Source organism: Electrona antarctica, assembly GCF_951216825.1.
Source record: "Electrona antarctica genome assembly, chromosome: 12".
Lineage (NCBI taxonomy): Eukaryota > Metazoa > Chordata > Actinopteri > Myctophiformes > Myctophidae > Electrona > Electrona antarctica.
Genome location: NC_136793.1, coordinates 44154545 through 44171104, shown reverse-complemented (window position 1 = coordinate 44171104; position 16560 = coordinate 44154545). Strand labels below are relative to the sequence as shown.

Sequence of the window (16560 nt, the reverse complement as noted above, 5' to 3'; positions counted from 1 at the left end):
TATACTGAAAAAGCGTGTAAAGAGTGTACAAATGTGGAACCTGGACCTGCTACATGAAGTGTATCCGTCTGTGGCAGAAAATGTTGGAACTTGGTATGTATGCTTATTAATTACTGGTGTACTCACTGGCATAGATGCATGAAGTACTCATTTCCCCCCTTGTTTTAGCCTTAAAGGGACACTTCACCCTTTTTGCAAAATAATATATGTTAATGACGTTTAGAAGATTTATGACACTTTCCTGGGGGTCTTTATGTGTGTAATGTGGGTTTTATATATTTTAGATTTTAGCAGTGAGCCCAGTGTTTCTGATGTCATGGGACACTGGGCTCACTTACTTCCTGGACTACATGTTGTCTCAGTAAGGCAGCCCTCCCCATATCCACAACAAGGGGCCAGTGAGGCTCTCCAACGTTGAAGCACTGGGCCCTAGTGGTAAGAGGAGGGACTGCAGGCGGACCCATGGAAGTATGATTGGGAAACCCCGTGCAGCTGGGCTTTAACGTTGAGCGTGTTTGCACTTCCGCATTTTGGGCACCAAAATGTGGTGCCCAAAATGCGGAAGTGCAAACACAAATCGAAAAAAGGCGGAAGTAGAAGGCTATTCCGGGTGCTTCAAACTTCCACTGACCTGAATAGCGGGGGGGGGGGGGGGGGCAAGTGAGCCAAGTGTCCATGACATCAATCTTCGCCGGGTGTTCAATATTATTTATCAACCCAACGATAGAGCCAGAAATTATAATATCAATGGGAATTTCCCCTTCTCGGTCAGCACGGACAGTTTTATTTACTTAGGAGTCTGTGTTACTCATAAATACAATGATCTTTTTGACAAAAAATGTCAAAACTACACTCCGAAAAGCCAAACAGGACATGGAAAGATGGGCAGCACTTCCATTGTCGCTAGCTGGTAGGATAAATTCGATAAAAATGACTATTATGCCTTGGTTTCTGTTTCTTTTTCAGGCAATCCCAATAAAATGTATTTGGGATAGCAAAGTGCCCCGCATAAGGAGAGAATTTCTAGAGCGACGAAAGGAGGAGGGTGGCCTAGCATTACCTAATTATCTGTATTATTACTGGGCAGCTAATATCCATATGTTAATGTTTTGGGTCTTGGATCTACCTGAGAATGAATCCCCAATGTGGTTGAGCATGGAACAACATGCAAGTAGCCCGGTATCACTGGGCTCTTTGATATGTGCCCAATTACCTCTAAGTAAACGTCAAAGGACAAATAACCCAGTTGTTCAAGGTTCTCTGGAGATTTGGTCTCAGTTCAGAACCCACTTCAAACTTAAAAAAAAGCACTTGTCACCTCCCCCATTCAAGCGAACTGCAATTTTGTTCCATCTCTTACAGACCCATCATTTCAGCAGTGGCATGGAAAGGGAATTAAATGTGTGAAAGACCTATTCAAAGATGGGCACTTCCTTTCTTTCGAGCAAATGAAGCAGGTTTTTAATATTCCACAGTCAAACTTCTTTAGGTATTTGCAAGTACGTAGCTTTGTTAGAAAATATTTCTCTTTGACAACTCCACCAAGTACTTGGGTTGACGAGTGTTTGAGTTGGGATCCGGTTGACAGGGGCATAATTTCTAGGCTATATGACTGCATTCAGAGGGTGGCTTCCCCATCACTTGAACGTGTGAAAGGGGCATGGGAGGAGGAGTTAGGTATGGATTTACCAGATTTAACCTGGCACACTCATCCTCAATATGCATTAGACATGGATTGTTACAATTTAAGGTTTTACATAGACTACATTTATCCCCTAGCAGACTAGCCACAATTTATCCAGACTCAGACCCAGCCTGTGCCAGGTGTGGTCAGGAGTCTGCTACGCTTAGCCACATGTTTGTCGTGTCCCAGATTGACTGCATTTTGGACAGAGATATTTAATACCTTCTCGTATATTTGTAACTCAACTATAGATCCCAATCCAATGACGGCGTTGTTTGGTGCCCCTCCAGAGGGAATACATACCAACTCATCAGGCTGAAGCTATAGCGTTTTACTCTTTACTTGCCAGACGCCTGATATTATTTAATTGGAAAAAGGCAGCGCCGCCATCTCACAAACGCTGGGTGGAGGATGTTATGTCACATCTCAAACTCGAAGAATTTAAATATACCAGAGTTTGGCAACCGTTTCTAACCTACTTTGCGGTAGTATTTTCTACTTAGTCATTGGCCATCACCCCCCCCCCCCCTTCCTCCCCCCCGCCCCCACCCTCCCCCCTTTTTTATTTTTTTAATTTCAGTTATAGTTTATTTCATTAATATACAATTTGTGGTTTTTACATTGCATTTCAGAATTTTATACTCTATACATGAATGTTGAGTACTGGTGTTGTTGTTTTGTTCTGTATCTGTTCTGTATTTGTTGTCTGTCCTTGAATGTGCAAACTTCAATACAAATACTTGGGGAAAAAACAAAAAACAAAATCAGAGCCACTGGGCTCACTGCTAAAAATCTAAAACCATACACACAAAAAGACCCCCAGGAAAGTGTTCTACATATTCTAAATGTCATTAACATATATTATTTTGCAAAAGGGGTGAAGTGTCCCTTTAAATGGTCTTTTTTATTAAGCATGGTTCTCTTACTTCTACAGGGTGAAAGTGGAAGTGATGAAGTCTGAACAGAAGAAGCCTGTTGGACGGCTTGGAAAACAGAGGACGACAGAAAGGGCTTTTCAGAAATGCTGGAGGGGTTGTTGTTGTAGTGTCATCGCCAGACAGTGTTTGATAACACCAGGGAGCTGTCGTATGAACACATTGTGATGCCATGCTGTGCCATGTGACATGCAGAAGGGGCCTCCATTATTATGTTGATGGGTCTGTACTCTGTATGGATGGACATCTGAAGGGCTTATCCTTCATATATCAGACTGAAAATACCAACCAAAGATTTTAAAGAAAAAAATGTATCCTCAGATTGAAATATGCATGCGTTTGGTTCTCCTGGACATAATCTTTTAATACAGCAAGACACATGGCCATGTATTTGAATGATTCTTGCATAGGGCTGTGCAATAAAGCATGTGATACAGAGGTAGGAACTATCCCGATCAGAGGACAGAACTGGAAAACAAGTGATCCGATGACATGAAACCACCACGCGAAGGTATCGGGATGGCTAATCTTCCAGGGTGTGTCTGAGAATGTTTTCTGTCATTGTTGCCTCTTCTACAGAACAGGAAAAGTGATAGCTACTGCAGGACGGAAGCTAGGGCAAATGGATGAAAGGACTTCATGTAGTCTTATCATATTATCATTATTCCTACTATTGTTCATACCGTCTGATTACTATGGTTGCATAGCGTTCTCGGACAGTTCCGATCTATAGGCGATGCACAGCAGCATGTTCATTATTCAATTGTTGATGCCAAGTAGAGAGAACACATTATGCATTTAATTTTGTTTTTATCCTGCTGTTGTACGGTGGATTGGAATTCAGTCCATTTAGTAATTAGCCTTTGTTCCCTAGTGGGGCAATAAAGACTGAAGTGAAGTGAACTGTACTGAATTTAATTCAAATGCCTCAGTAGATGGCCTATGTTCTCCTCTCCTGCCCCTCAAAACTCTTATGTTCAACTCCAGGAGCAGCCTTCTGGCCTGCCTCACGGCCAATATCAAGGCAAGTCCTCAGGAGTTAGCATTAGAGTTGTGTACCAACTCTCCTACTCGGTAGATACATCACACATCTAGAAAACAGACAGGGTGTGTTCATCTGTTTAAATACAACTGGCAAGCTCCTCTGTGGAATGCTTTAACTTAACACTAGTGTGTAGTCCTTTCACTTACTGCTCTGTGACACTCTTCAGTTCTCACTTTGGTCAGTTTTCCCTTTATTACCAACAACGAGAATGCGGTGGCGGCGGTGCTGCTCTTGGAGATTGCAAGACATCAGACTCTTTCAGAGCGAATGTACTGCCACTACATTCAGAGAGCCCTTTACAGAGTGTCCACAGATAATACTTTTGGACACTCACAACCACCACGGAGGTTATATTAAAGTCTACTCGTGAATCAATTCACTATGGGTTATGTCCATTCTTGGACGTAAGACAGAAGAAATCTATACACTCACGTTCTAATGATATTAGAACGGGCTTTTACGTCATGACGCAGCGCAAGTCCCTCCCCCGAGGACATAAATACCTGCGCTGTCGTCTAGGCGTCATTCGTTTCTTCTTCTGCGTAAGACAACAAGCTAAACCACTGCTACTGAAGCCAACTTTCCTTACATATCTCATCAGGACGAGTGACACAGTTGCTCGGTACCACGAGGTGGAAATTGGAATCGTTAGTAAGTGCAAAGCTACACTCACAAAAGAAAAAGAAACTTTTGCTGTTTTGTTACCGTGTTGGCCTCAGACGCTCCGGTTTGAAAGAACAACTCAGCTCTAGAGATACAGGTGGCGGAGCTAGGAGCAGCTTACCTGATAGCTAAACGCTAGCGTGTTCGCAACAAGCTAACGGTTAGCTCCCCTGTCGAGGCGTCAGAGGCCCACAGAAAACACCTTGCCGTGAACTAGGAGTTCCGCAAGCAGAAAATGGAAGGGAAGACAGCGAGGTCCAAGGCGATGGCCCGTCGAGACCGGAGTGGAGCCGTTTCCCTGCCGCAAAAGTACTGCCGCGTGGCGGACTGTGGCAATAAAATGTCGGGGATGGACCCGCATCTCACATGCGTTTACTGCCTGGGGTTAAAGCACGCCGAAGAGGCCCTGACCGCGCCAAACCAGTGCCTGAAGTGTGCCGCCATACAACGGTTCATGCTGTTCAGACGCCAGAGGCGGGCTCGGAAATTCTTCCTTTCCCCAGTCAACGAACCTTTCGACGAAGGTGACGAAGATGAGGATGAAGAATCCGAGGTGCGCGAACCTAGCGAAGGTCTCCCGCCACAACAGGAATGGCCGAGCCACATGGTGGATGAAGACGCCGTCCGCCCGAATGCTTCGGGCAGCCGGGACGTTTATGCACGCCTGGGTGCTAGGCCTCGTGCTAACCAGGCCCCAAGCCGGGGAGCCTCGGCGAGCGCGACGGCTGCCTCCTCGGTGCCAGCAGTCACCTTCTCAGGACCGGCGGCGGCGCTGGAGGAACTGCCCTGGCCTCCAGCCCCCTCCGCCACGGAGGAGCATGCCTGGGGAGGGCTGATGGATGAGGAGGGAGAACCCCCCTACCCCCAGCAACCTCGCTACGAGGACGGAGGAGTGAGAGATTCTGATTACGAGGAGGAAGAGGATCTCTTCGATTTTGGCCTCAACGACCAGCATTACAGAGAGGAGGAGCAGGCTCCAGAAGCCCCCCATCTGGACGATGAAGCCGTAGCAGCGCTAATGGAGATCGCACAAGGACTCCCACTCGCTCAGGCGGCTCCAATGGCGGTCGCTGGTGCTCCGCCAGCGATAGCGCCCGTCGGAGTACCCCCCGTTGCCGCCGCTCCGCCCGCTCTGCTTCCCCGAGACGAAACGGAGCTGCTAGCTATCTACATGATGGCGGCGCTCAGGTGCGGACGAGAGTGGCCACGACCAGCACCGGCTAACCCGGCACAAACCCTGCGGTGGCAAGGCGTCGCTCCGGCCGCTGCCAGACTGCCGGACAGACACCTCCTGCCTTTGGCGGAGGGCGTCAAAGAATTCCTCACTTTGACGTGGGACCGTCCAAATGCCGCCGACCCCCCCCGCGACAGAAGCGTTTTCCCGGTAGAGACCGAGACACCTGAGGCTGCGGGGCTAGCGGGCTTCCCCGATATTGATCGCCTGCTGGCGGGGTATCTGATAAACCCAACACGGCCCCAGTATGGGCCTATCGGAAAAGCCCCCACCTTCCCAGACCAGAAGGACAAGGCTGCCTCGGCCTCACTCAAGCGCATCTACGGACATCTCGTAGCCGTAGCTAGGGCTCTGAATGCCGAGGCCCTCCTGCAGGGCTCCCTCACCGTACTACTGGAGATGGCAGGAGATGCCCCCACAGCGGCACAGCTGGCGGAGGTGAGGCGCCTGAATGACGAGGCGAAACTCCTGACTAGGTCAGCCACGGGGTCCCTGGGTCGAGCCATGACGCTGTGCTTTATGCAAGAACGCTTCAGGTGGGCGGACATTTACCCGGTGACCGGAACGCTCCGCGTCACCCTGCTAGATCGGCGCGTCGCTGCGGAGGGAGTCGCCGTGCCAACAGACCTGTTTCAAGGGGCACTGGCGGAGCTCATCACCGCTGGCGAGAATAGCAGGAGGAATGCCGAGGGATTGCGGCACCTACAGGAGCCAGCCAGGCAAGCTGCACCATCGTACCGTCCACCGACGGTGGGCCACGCCCGCCCACCTACTGACAGAGGCAGGATGCCGTATAGGCCCCGTGCAGAGAGAGGACAGGCTCGGGCTCAGCCTGTCGACAGAGCGGCAGCTGGCCGCGCTCGCAGCCAGCCACGGGAATACGTCCCCCAGAGGGCTCCTCGTGGAAGAGGCGCTTTCCGCGGACGGGGACGCGGGCGCGCTAGATAGCCTGAGTGGACTTATCCCGTGCCCAAGGGTTCGAGCCCGGTCCCGACCGTAGAGGCCACGGGCCCCACGTCGGAACCAGTGGCGAAGAGGAAGAGATTCGTGCACCCCGCAGAGAGCGGGAAAGTGACATTGAACATTCCTCCAAATGTTGTTGTGCTACATGCTACTGTGTTGAATGCTGCTGTAATAAAAAAAGCCATTACCGCACGCAAAATGTTTTTTACAAATGCAACTATTTGTCCAATAAAGCGCTTGATTATATCAATGCCTCATACTTTAAAAAAACAAAACACAATAAAAAGACAACATCGAACCCGTATGGGCATTATGAGCCCACCGCAGAAAGAGCCGCTAGGCCTCTCGACAGCGGTGGGACAGTACTTCAGCCCTGTGGCGAAGAAAAAGCTCGCCACAGGCTGGGCTCCTCACGGTCGCAATTCCTCCCCGCCGGCTCGATTAGGCGGGGGGGAGCTCCTAACACAGGAGCACCGCGACCGTTACGTCCCCAGGCCACTAGGGGTTGCTATCGCTCCACTAGTAATGAAGCCCATGCTAGAGAATCCTCTGGCACGGTGCTTTCAACAGTGGGAGCTATGTGGCGCGTCCCCGTGGGTTTTACGCACGGTAAAGACGGGGTACAAACTACAATTTGCACGACCACCACCCACGTTCGGGAAGATAATTCTCTCTCAAGTGGGGGGGCAGGCAGCGGAAGTACTTCGGGCGGAAATCCTCGAATTACTAGCCAAGAGAGCTGTCAGAGAGGTGCCTTTAGACCAACAGAACATCGGTTTCTACAGCCGCTATTTTCTGGTCCGAAAGAAGGGGGGGGGGCTACGACCGATCCTAGATCTGCAGGCTCTCAACAAATACCTCAAAATTTTCAAATTCAAAATGCTGACGGCAACGACTCTACTGCGTTCTCTGCGCCAGGGCGACTGGTACACCAGTATCGATCTCAAGGACGCCTATTTCCATGTCCCGATCTATCCGCCGCACAGGAAATTCCTGCGCTTTGGATTCGAAGGGAAGATATACGAATATATGGTTCTCCCCGTCGGGATGTCATTATCCCCCAGGGTATTCGTGAAATGCACTCAGGCGGCGCTGGCTCCCTTGTGTCACCAAGGGACCCGCATTATGTCCTACATAGACGATCTCCTGCTGTGCGCGAGCTCGCCAGCAGAGGCGCAGTTTCACACAAAACTTGTGGTAGATCAGTTGAACGCCCTGGGTTTTACTATAAATCATGCAAAGAGCACGATGACGCCCACCCAGTCGATAGACTACATAGGCATAACGTTGAACTCCCTCTCGTTCTCGGCCAGACTGAGCCAGGAGAGAGCGGAATCGTTTCTCAAATGTATGACACTTTTCAAAATGGGGCACAAGGTGCCGTTCAGTGTGTGTCTACGAATGGCAGGGCTCATGGCGTCTGCCATTTCGCTGGTACGCCTAGGCAGGCTACATATGAGACCGTTTCAAGAATGGATGCGATCTCTATGTATTCCTACCAGCCGCCGACATCAGAAAGTCAGAGTGACGGTGGGGTGTGTGCAGGCACTCAAATGGTGGGAAAACAGAGCCACACTTACGGAGGGCGTCCCTATGGGGATTGTCACCTCCAGGAAGGTGGTTACCACGGATGCCAGTATGTCGGGGTGGGGGGCCACTCTCGACGGCATGGCGACCAGGGGGGTGTGGAGCGATGCTCTGAGGCACGCCCACATCAACTATCTAGAACTGATGGCAGTATTTTTAGCACTGCACCAGTTCGAACCGTTTATTCGTGGCCGCCACGTCCTAGTGAGGACGGACAACACCACTACGATGTGTTACATCAACAAACAGGGCGGACTCAAGTCCAGGACTCTGCATCTACTAGCCCACAGGTTGATCACGTGGTGCGACATGCACCTCCTTTCGGTCAGAGCCTGTCACGTCCCGGGGCTCCTGAATGCAGGAGCAGACCTGCTATCCAGGGGCCAGCTCCGCTATGCGGATTGGTCTCTCCACCCGGAGGTGGCCACGCAGTTATGGGACAGGTTTGGCATGGCCAAAGTGGACCTGTTTGCATCAGAGGAGAACACGAAGTGCCACCTGTTCTTCTCCATCAAGGGGAGCTCGTCACTGGGACTGGATGCTCTGGCTCACGAATGGCCACGGGGTCTGCTTTATGCCTTCCCTCCGCTGTCATTAATACGACCCACCTTGGACAGAGTGAGGACTCAAGGCCTAGAGGTGGTCCTCATAGCTCCGGCCTGGGGGTCATGGAGGTCAGAGATAGCCTCCCTCCTGTACGACCAGGCGTGGCAGCTCCCGTTGCGGAAGGACCTGCTCACGCAAGCAGGTTACGAGATTTTCCACCCTTGCCCTCAGACCCTGGATCTATGGGCCTGGCCCGTCAAAGGATCAATTTGAGTGCTGAGGGCTTACCCCCGAACGTGATAGCTTTGATTGATTGATTGAAGAATTTATTAACAGTTTGCAGAATTACAGTACATTTCAAGCACAAACTCAATACAAAGGCTGTTAACTGTGAGTGGACGACCCAATTAAGCATTACACTTGTTTCCAACAGGGTCCACCATGTTCAAATCATCAAAACATTTAGAGACGTACAAATAGACACTTCTATAGACAGAACAGGAATTCATCAAATTATTCAGGGGGCTAGGGCTCAGTCCACTAGGAGACAGTACGACGTTGCATGGAAAGTTTTTGAGCGATGGTGTGCGGATAGGCCAGGCCAGGAGTTACCATTCCAGGCCTCAGTGAGAACGGTTCTGACGTTCCTGCAGGGCATGCTGGATGACGGGAAGTCACAATCATCTATCAAAGTCAATCTGGCTGCTATATCAGCGTGTCATATTGGCATGGGGGATAAGGCTCTGAGTGAACACCCACTCATACGACAATACATGAGGGGGGTTCGGAAGGCCCGCCCAGTTACTCGGTCCCTGGTTCCTCCTTGGGACCTATCTTTAGTACTGGACGCCCTGACAAAGGCTCCATTTGAGCCACTGGAATCAGTGGAATGGAAATTCTTAACATTAAAAACCGTCCTCCTATTAGCTCTCACTACGGCTAAAAGAGTTAGCGATCTACAAGCGCTCTCAGTAAGTCCTGATTGCACTGTCTTTAGTGAGGATAGAATGCGGGTCACGGTAAAACCAAACCCGGCCTTCATACCCAAGAATTCCAGCCTGGCCAGTGTTCCAGTGGACCTGCGGTCATTCCATCCGCCCCCATTTAGGATGGAGGAGGACGGGAGGTTGCATTGTCTATGCCCGGTACGAGCCCTGCGTGTGTACATGGACAGGGTGGCTCTCTTCAGGAAGGGCAACCAGCTGTTTGTGGCCTGGGGCGCTAGCGCAAAGGGGAAACCGGTCACCAAAGTGCGGTTGTCCCAATGGATTGTGGAGGCCATACAGTTGGCCTATTCCACGGCTGGGGTGGTGCCTCCAGTGGGGTTGAGGGCACACTCCACTAGAGGTATCTCGGCATCCTGGGCACTCTACAAGGGTATCTCGATACAGGATGTCTGCGCGGCAGCGAGTTGGTCCTCGCCGTCGACCTTTGCCAGGTTCTATAACCTGGACGTTACTGAACCAACTGTGGCACATGCGGTTCTGCAGGTTGCCTCCCGCTGAGGTATGCCCCTTAAGGATGTTCATGTATGAATAAAGGTGGTGAGCATATAGTATATGTGGACATATAGATATGTGCATTTTGGATGCATGTATGAATAAACAGTCAACCTGACTCTATATACCGGGAAGCCGTACGTATATTGATGGCTAGGATGGGACTTAGGCCGACACTCACAGGACGATAGAGACTGTTAGTGGCTAGGCCTCGGGGCACATAAGGTGACATGGTTCATCAGCTCCTTATATAGGAACAGGGACCATTTTGACCGGAGGTCTTTTTGGTCCCGCCTCTTATAAGTCACTAGGTCGGTGACCTTTTGACCTCAAAATGAATGTCTCGTAAGGGTTGTGCCCGTCACGCCTGTGACGTCACAGCTTGGAGGGGCACGTGAGGACGGGTGCGTTCTTCAGTGATTTGAAGGGAGTTTATTAGGTCTCCCATAGTGAATTGATTCACGAGTAGACTTTAATATAACTGGAGGTTATGCAATAACCATGGTTATATAAAGGATATGAGTGAATCAATTCACCAAAATACCCTTCTAGCTTGTTAACGGCAGAAGGAGAAAGTATTACCGAATGACGCCTAGACGACAGCGCAGGTATTTATGTCCTCGGGGGAGGGACTTGCGCTGCGTCATGACGTAAAAGCCCGTTCTAATATCATTAGAACGTGAGTGTATAGATTTCTTCTGTCTTACGTCCAAGAATGGACATAACCCATAGTGAATTGATTCACTCATATCCTTTATATAACCATGGTTATTGCATAACCTCCAGTTGTGGGTTAGAATCCACCGTGGTGCAACCAGCTTTTCCGGGCATCTATGCGAATGCAATTGGCCAGTGTTCGGGGGTGGGTGATATTGGTCATTGCATGTACTCCTACGGGCTAGGGCGGTGAGTCAGTAGGTTACAATAGCAGTGACAACACAGAAATGTGTGTCTGGGGAGGAATTCATTGGCATAACGACTAAAAGGGATACTACTTTGAATGCTCCATGGGCCCTATAGGCCTCATGACTCGGTAAGGCTTACTTACTTTTGATGCTATTCTCAAATAGACTACAAAATGAGGCTAACCTAGACACACTTGTGAACTTATCTGAGAATCTGTGAATGTGGGTAATCAATCGCTAACGTACAGAGTTTAATGTGGCTTACTATGAGCAGCAGAGAGTGACACAAGCACATATAAGCTTGCGTTACGGTAGCGTTTATCAACTTAAATAGACAGGGAAAGTCCCTTATTTGCATTGGGGGTTGATGCTGCTATTTTAATCTAAAATGAGGGGATTCCCCAAATCCATTTTCTTTTTACTGCTGCCTCTTATCAGGCTTGTGTGACAATGCAGAATTAACTAGATAAAGTGCCACTCGGGGGACAGGTCTCCACCAGGCCAGGTTGTGGCCTCCTGGTGGCGCTATAATAGGCCGATGTGAAAAGGGTGCCATTTCTTCTTACGCCTTGGATGGCAATTGGATGATTTGAGTAAATAAAAATAAAATCACACCCGTGTGAAGTGAGGGGCGCTCTTATCATGCTATGATTAGCATCCAGGGAGTGTGTGTGCAAAATTTGGCATCGCCCCGGGTTAACACAATCAGCACCGGGATTTCTTTCAAAATAGCAGCTTGGGGTGCCGCGCAGATATGGCAGCTTTTACTCGGAAATCCCCCCCCTTCCGTTCCGTACAAAAACCGGGAGAAATAATGTTGCTTGCATACCTCGCTATGATTACGGAAAAGTCGCTGGATAATCCCTCGCGTTCATATTTTGAACAAGAGGTATGTTGAAGTCAGAAATGAAGAGCTTAGTATATCCATCTGGTCAAAACCACAGAGAGCTCCCTAGATTAGGAGATACGAGCCTTTCTTTCTGAGCCGTAAACAGGGAAGTGAACAGCAAGGAGTATGGTGCAGGAGAGACCCCCCCCCCCGCCCCCCCAAAAAAAACTGAATATTTTTCTCTCGTTTGATATCAATGAAAATGCGCTAGGACGTGTGTACTGTACACGTCGTCGCTATCCATCGGTTGGATTAGCTATGATGTTTCCACACGTCCTAGGGTCTAAATGGGTTAACGGTGCCGGAGATTAGCTGGTAACACACACAAAAGTCACATAAAAGCAGTGGTGTAAAGTAACTAAGTACATTTACTTAAGTACCTGTATTTAAGTACAAATTTGAGATATTTGTACTTTACTTGAGTATTTCCAATTTCCAATACTTTTACTTCTGCTCCACTACATCTTGGATCCAAATATTATACTTTTACTTCACTACATTTGAAAACTTTAGTTACTAGTTACTTGGTAATCGCAAATTGTGTAAATGCTCAAGGCTCTCTCTCCATCATGCACTCACGCACGCACAGTGGCACACACAGTGCTACATTAGGCAATTCATTTCATAACCTACTAGGCAATAAGTACAATTCTTTAGTGCTTCAAACAGTGTCTATTGTAAGATGATATGGGTATACAAAGTCTTTGATATTGCTTGGCTCAAGAAACTGACACAGATAACTTATTTTCTCCGACAAGAATCTCTCCAACAAGAACCTATACAGGGGAAAGAATCTCTCCAACAAGAACCTATACAGGGGAAAGCCAAACGTTTTTGCCCCATGGGAATAGTAGTAACCTAAAAACCCAGGGTTAAAACTGACATCAAGCCCCAAATCCAGCTTCATAGAAGGCCCCAGCTCTCTTGTTCCAAATCATGTTTAAATATTTATTTAAAATTATACTAGAGGGCGGAATCAGGTCGTATCGGGGATAAGAAAGTGCTTGTTTTCTTACACTAAACATCATCCTGTGTATTTGCAATTCGAAACAAGTGATGGTAAACTATTCCATCCATCGTGGCCTACCAACACAGACACATGATGCGTCAGGTCTTGCAGTCACTGATTGGACTTGCTATTGATGCCGATGCCTTGCTTTCATGATATGTAAAAAGTAATGCATGTAAATCTAATCTTTATTCATTCGAGTAAAAACAGGTGCCCCCCCCCCATCCAATCCACACACACACACACACACACACACACACACACTTCTCCGTCTGTCTACATTTCCTAGAAAAAAAATGTCTGTTGGTAAATGTTTTCCTAAATTTACCATGACATATGAACTCCTGAAATACCAAATGAGGAGGCATACCTGTTTTATGAGCATGTAAGTCTCCGACATGATCTTTTCAATACGTGCCAAGTCATAGGTCATGACCTTCTGGCCCTGCTGCCACACCCTGTAGGCATCCAACAGCAGGGTCTTGCCCGACTCCACATCTTCCAGCAGCTTCCTCTTTCTGTTGGGCCGTTGGTTCCTGTTAGGCAGGAACAGGCCCTGATCCAGCCCGCAGGCAGCCAGTGGGCTCTTGATTGGCAGAGGCGGGAGTTGCTGTTGCCTGGAGCTGATGCTCAGCTCCTCCAGAGACAGCTCTGACGTTGGCCGGCTGCACTCGGCCACTTTCTCCCCAGGCTCCACCGCAGTCCTGGGGGCCTCGGGCACCGCCTGGTTGCCCTGAGAATCCACAGCAGTGGAGGGTTTTCTCCAGTGGCCTGTGACCGGGTCCAGCTCCATGGGCTCCTCGGGCTCTACTCTGGCTCCTTCGCTCCCGGCAGCCTCCACCTTCCCAGGCTGGAGGTCCTGAGGTTTATCCCCTCTGTCTGTGGCCAGCAGGACGGAGGCAGGCGGTGCTTTGCAGGCCTCTCGGGGCCCCGGGTCGGGGCCGCCGGCAGCGCAGGTGGCCTCGGCGAGCCCAGGCTTCTTCGGCAACACATGTTTACTGTCGTCTGCTGCAGCAGCGGCGGGCCTGTTGGATGCATCCGTCGTGGTCATCTCCCCCATGGAGGGTGCAAGCACTTTGGAGGGCTGCTCAGACACCTGAGAAAGAACAGAGCCTGTCACAACAAGACACACAAAGCATGCCAGAGGTGTAGAGCACTCTGGAGATCTCAAGAGTGTGTACCAGGCAGTGAGCATTACCCCAGCGAGACTGTTCAGACTGTCCTCCAGCACTTTTACAGTTAGGAAAAACGCTCTCTTAGCCAAAACCTGGCGGTCCACATCCCGTAAATATTTCCTTCAGAGAGAGAGAGAGAGAGAGAGAGAGAGAGAGAGAGAGAGAGAGAGAGAGAGAGAGAGAGAGAGAGAGAGAGAGAGAGAGAGAGAGAATGGGAAAGGAAACTGAGATCAGTTTTAGAACAAACACATGTACTGTAATCCAGAGGAATCTCTCGGCAGGTTTTATCCTTACTTTCCCTGGTCAGGTGTTCGCTGGAGTGTGAAAGAGACTTTGAGCAGTGTGTCGTGATCCTTGAGCTGAGACAGCACCTCCAGCAAAAGGACGATGGATCGGTTCATATGAGATGCAAAGCTGCCCGGGCGATCAATCTCATCCACTGGAATACGCCAGATGCCCTGTTGGGGAGATTGGAGGAGGAGAAACAATGGGAGAAGGAATTAGTTCTGTGTTGCTGCTGTGTCACAAAAAAGCAGAATAATAAACAAAAACTTCCTGTGGCGGGGGGCAGGGCATACTGTACTAGCTTAAAGAAAGGTTATAACCCCAAACAAACAAGCGGTGCGGGAGCTGTCTGGAGTCCAGTTTGCAAGAGTGTGTCCGCCTTTCTGAACAGCTAATCTCTGGCACTGCTGGACAGATCGACATGAAACTTTGTACACACATTCGCTACAGGCCAAGTAAGAACCGGCACTTCCCAATTTTTTTAAATTGGGCTCATGGTGGTGCTATGTGTGGCTTCACATTTTGGCCTATAACTCTCGCACAAAAGTAGCAAATAGCACATCTACAAGCTCAAATTGCTTTGTTGAGTTTATAGATCTTCTGCCACGGTGAAAATCTGAGTTTCATAAATATTTAACCAATGAAAAGTATTAACAAGCACGTGTGACTAAATAACTGCATTGGATCCAAGGAAACACAGGTTCTTTTTACCCATTTCCTGAAAAGTAACTGTTTTGGACAAGGCTTCGCCCCAACAACGACTTTATATCAGTGAGACATGGAAAGAAGGAGGGAAAGAAGAGAAGAAAACCGTAGGAATTAATTTGAGCTAAAAAACATGGCATTCATCAAGTAAAGTCCTAATGAGAGAATGGAAATATTTTTGACAGAGGATCCTGTGCCCAGGCACCTCATTAGTGCACTGCTCTGACCTCATCAAACCAATATGGGGAACTGAGACCCGCTATACTCGTTTCAGGCAAAGCAATACAAGAATAAAAAACAAAAACAAGAGTCTGTGCCCAACGAGGACAGCCCCGAGTCACCGAAAAAAATAGCAGGGGTTCATGACAGGCAAACTGACTGCACGACCAGTGAGCAGACCCAGTAGGTGAGCTGGGCTGGACCCAAATGCTCCACAGCAATGTGAGCGAGTGCAGATGGTCCGTCATAGTATACTTGGCACGGCCAGAGCCTTGCAAGGAGTGCGTGAGGGAGAGACTCGGAGTGAGAGAGAGAGTACAGAGGGAGTGAGAGAAGACGACGATATCAGCAAGCGTGGAACAAAACAAACGAGATGGCTCTATCAGCTTCTGCAAGCTCCGGCCGGGGAACCTCCTCCTCCTCGCCCACTGAATCAGACAACTCCAGATTGGCAGATGATATTTCTAAATCCACCACAGAAAAACCAAGCAGGAAAAAAAAGACGGGCTAAACAAATGCATCCACTGTAATTGGACTATTCACTACAAGGCTGGCTATCAGAAATGTAATCTATAGGCACGGTTGTTCACCAACTGTATGATAACAACCAGCAATATGATTTATTTTTCATTCTAATACATTTATTGGATTTATTAGAATAAAGAATAAATGCAGCATTTGAACAACTGGGTGATTAAATCCCATTGAGGGGCTAGGTGAATGATCGTTTAATGTTGATTGCCAGTGGCTGGAAAACGAATCCCAGAGAAGAAGCACAGCATCATGTGTGAAACAGAGATGATGTATTATTATATAATGTCATAATCATTCAGTGCTAGGGAAGGTTTTAAGCTTTCAATGCACAGATTACCTAACCAAAAAAAGAAACCATAGGTGGGACGGCGGGCTGTTCACTGGATAAACTGCTCTAATAGGAGGAGAGTTGTGCCTCAGCAGAGAACCATCTGACCACAGGAAATCTGTTTAGGGAGACCAGAGCCATGGCTTTGCACAGATGATGCTATAACACAACAGATGAGGCAAATTTAGACTTTCCCAGCAGCAATGTTTTTTTTAAAAATGTGTACGTAAATCTTGATTTTCTCATAGCGACTGACTGTTCATGGGTCTCACTCTCCACATCTCCAACTCCAGAAAAATAAATATGTTTATCCAACCAAGAGAGAGAAGACCATTTATCAGCTTCAATTGTATAG

The 16560-nt window shown here is 48.7% G+C and overlaps 1 protein-coding gene across 1 annotated transcript in view; it reads right to left on the bottom strand.

Annotated features, from left to right (window-relative positions):
• Positions 1 to 16560, bottom strand: part of cabin1 (calcineurin binding protein 1) — a 79152-nt gene that overhangs the window by 24492 nt on the left and 38100 nt on the right. The window contains exons 31-33 of the mRNA XM_079515541.1: positions 14429 to 14592; positions 14158 to 14254; positions 13330 to 14055 (exon numbers count right to left, since the gene is read on the bottom strand). Coding sequence (XP_079371667.1) covers positions 13330 to 14055; positions 14158 to 14254; positions 14429 to 14592 — 987 coding nt within the window. The remainder of the gene's footprint in view (positions 1 to 13329; positions 14056 to 14157; positions 14255 to 14428; positions 14593 to 16560) is intronic.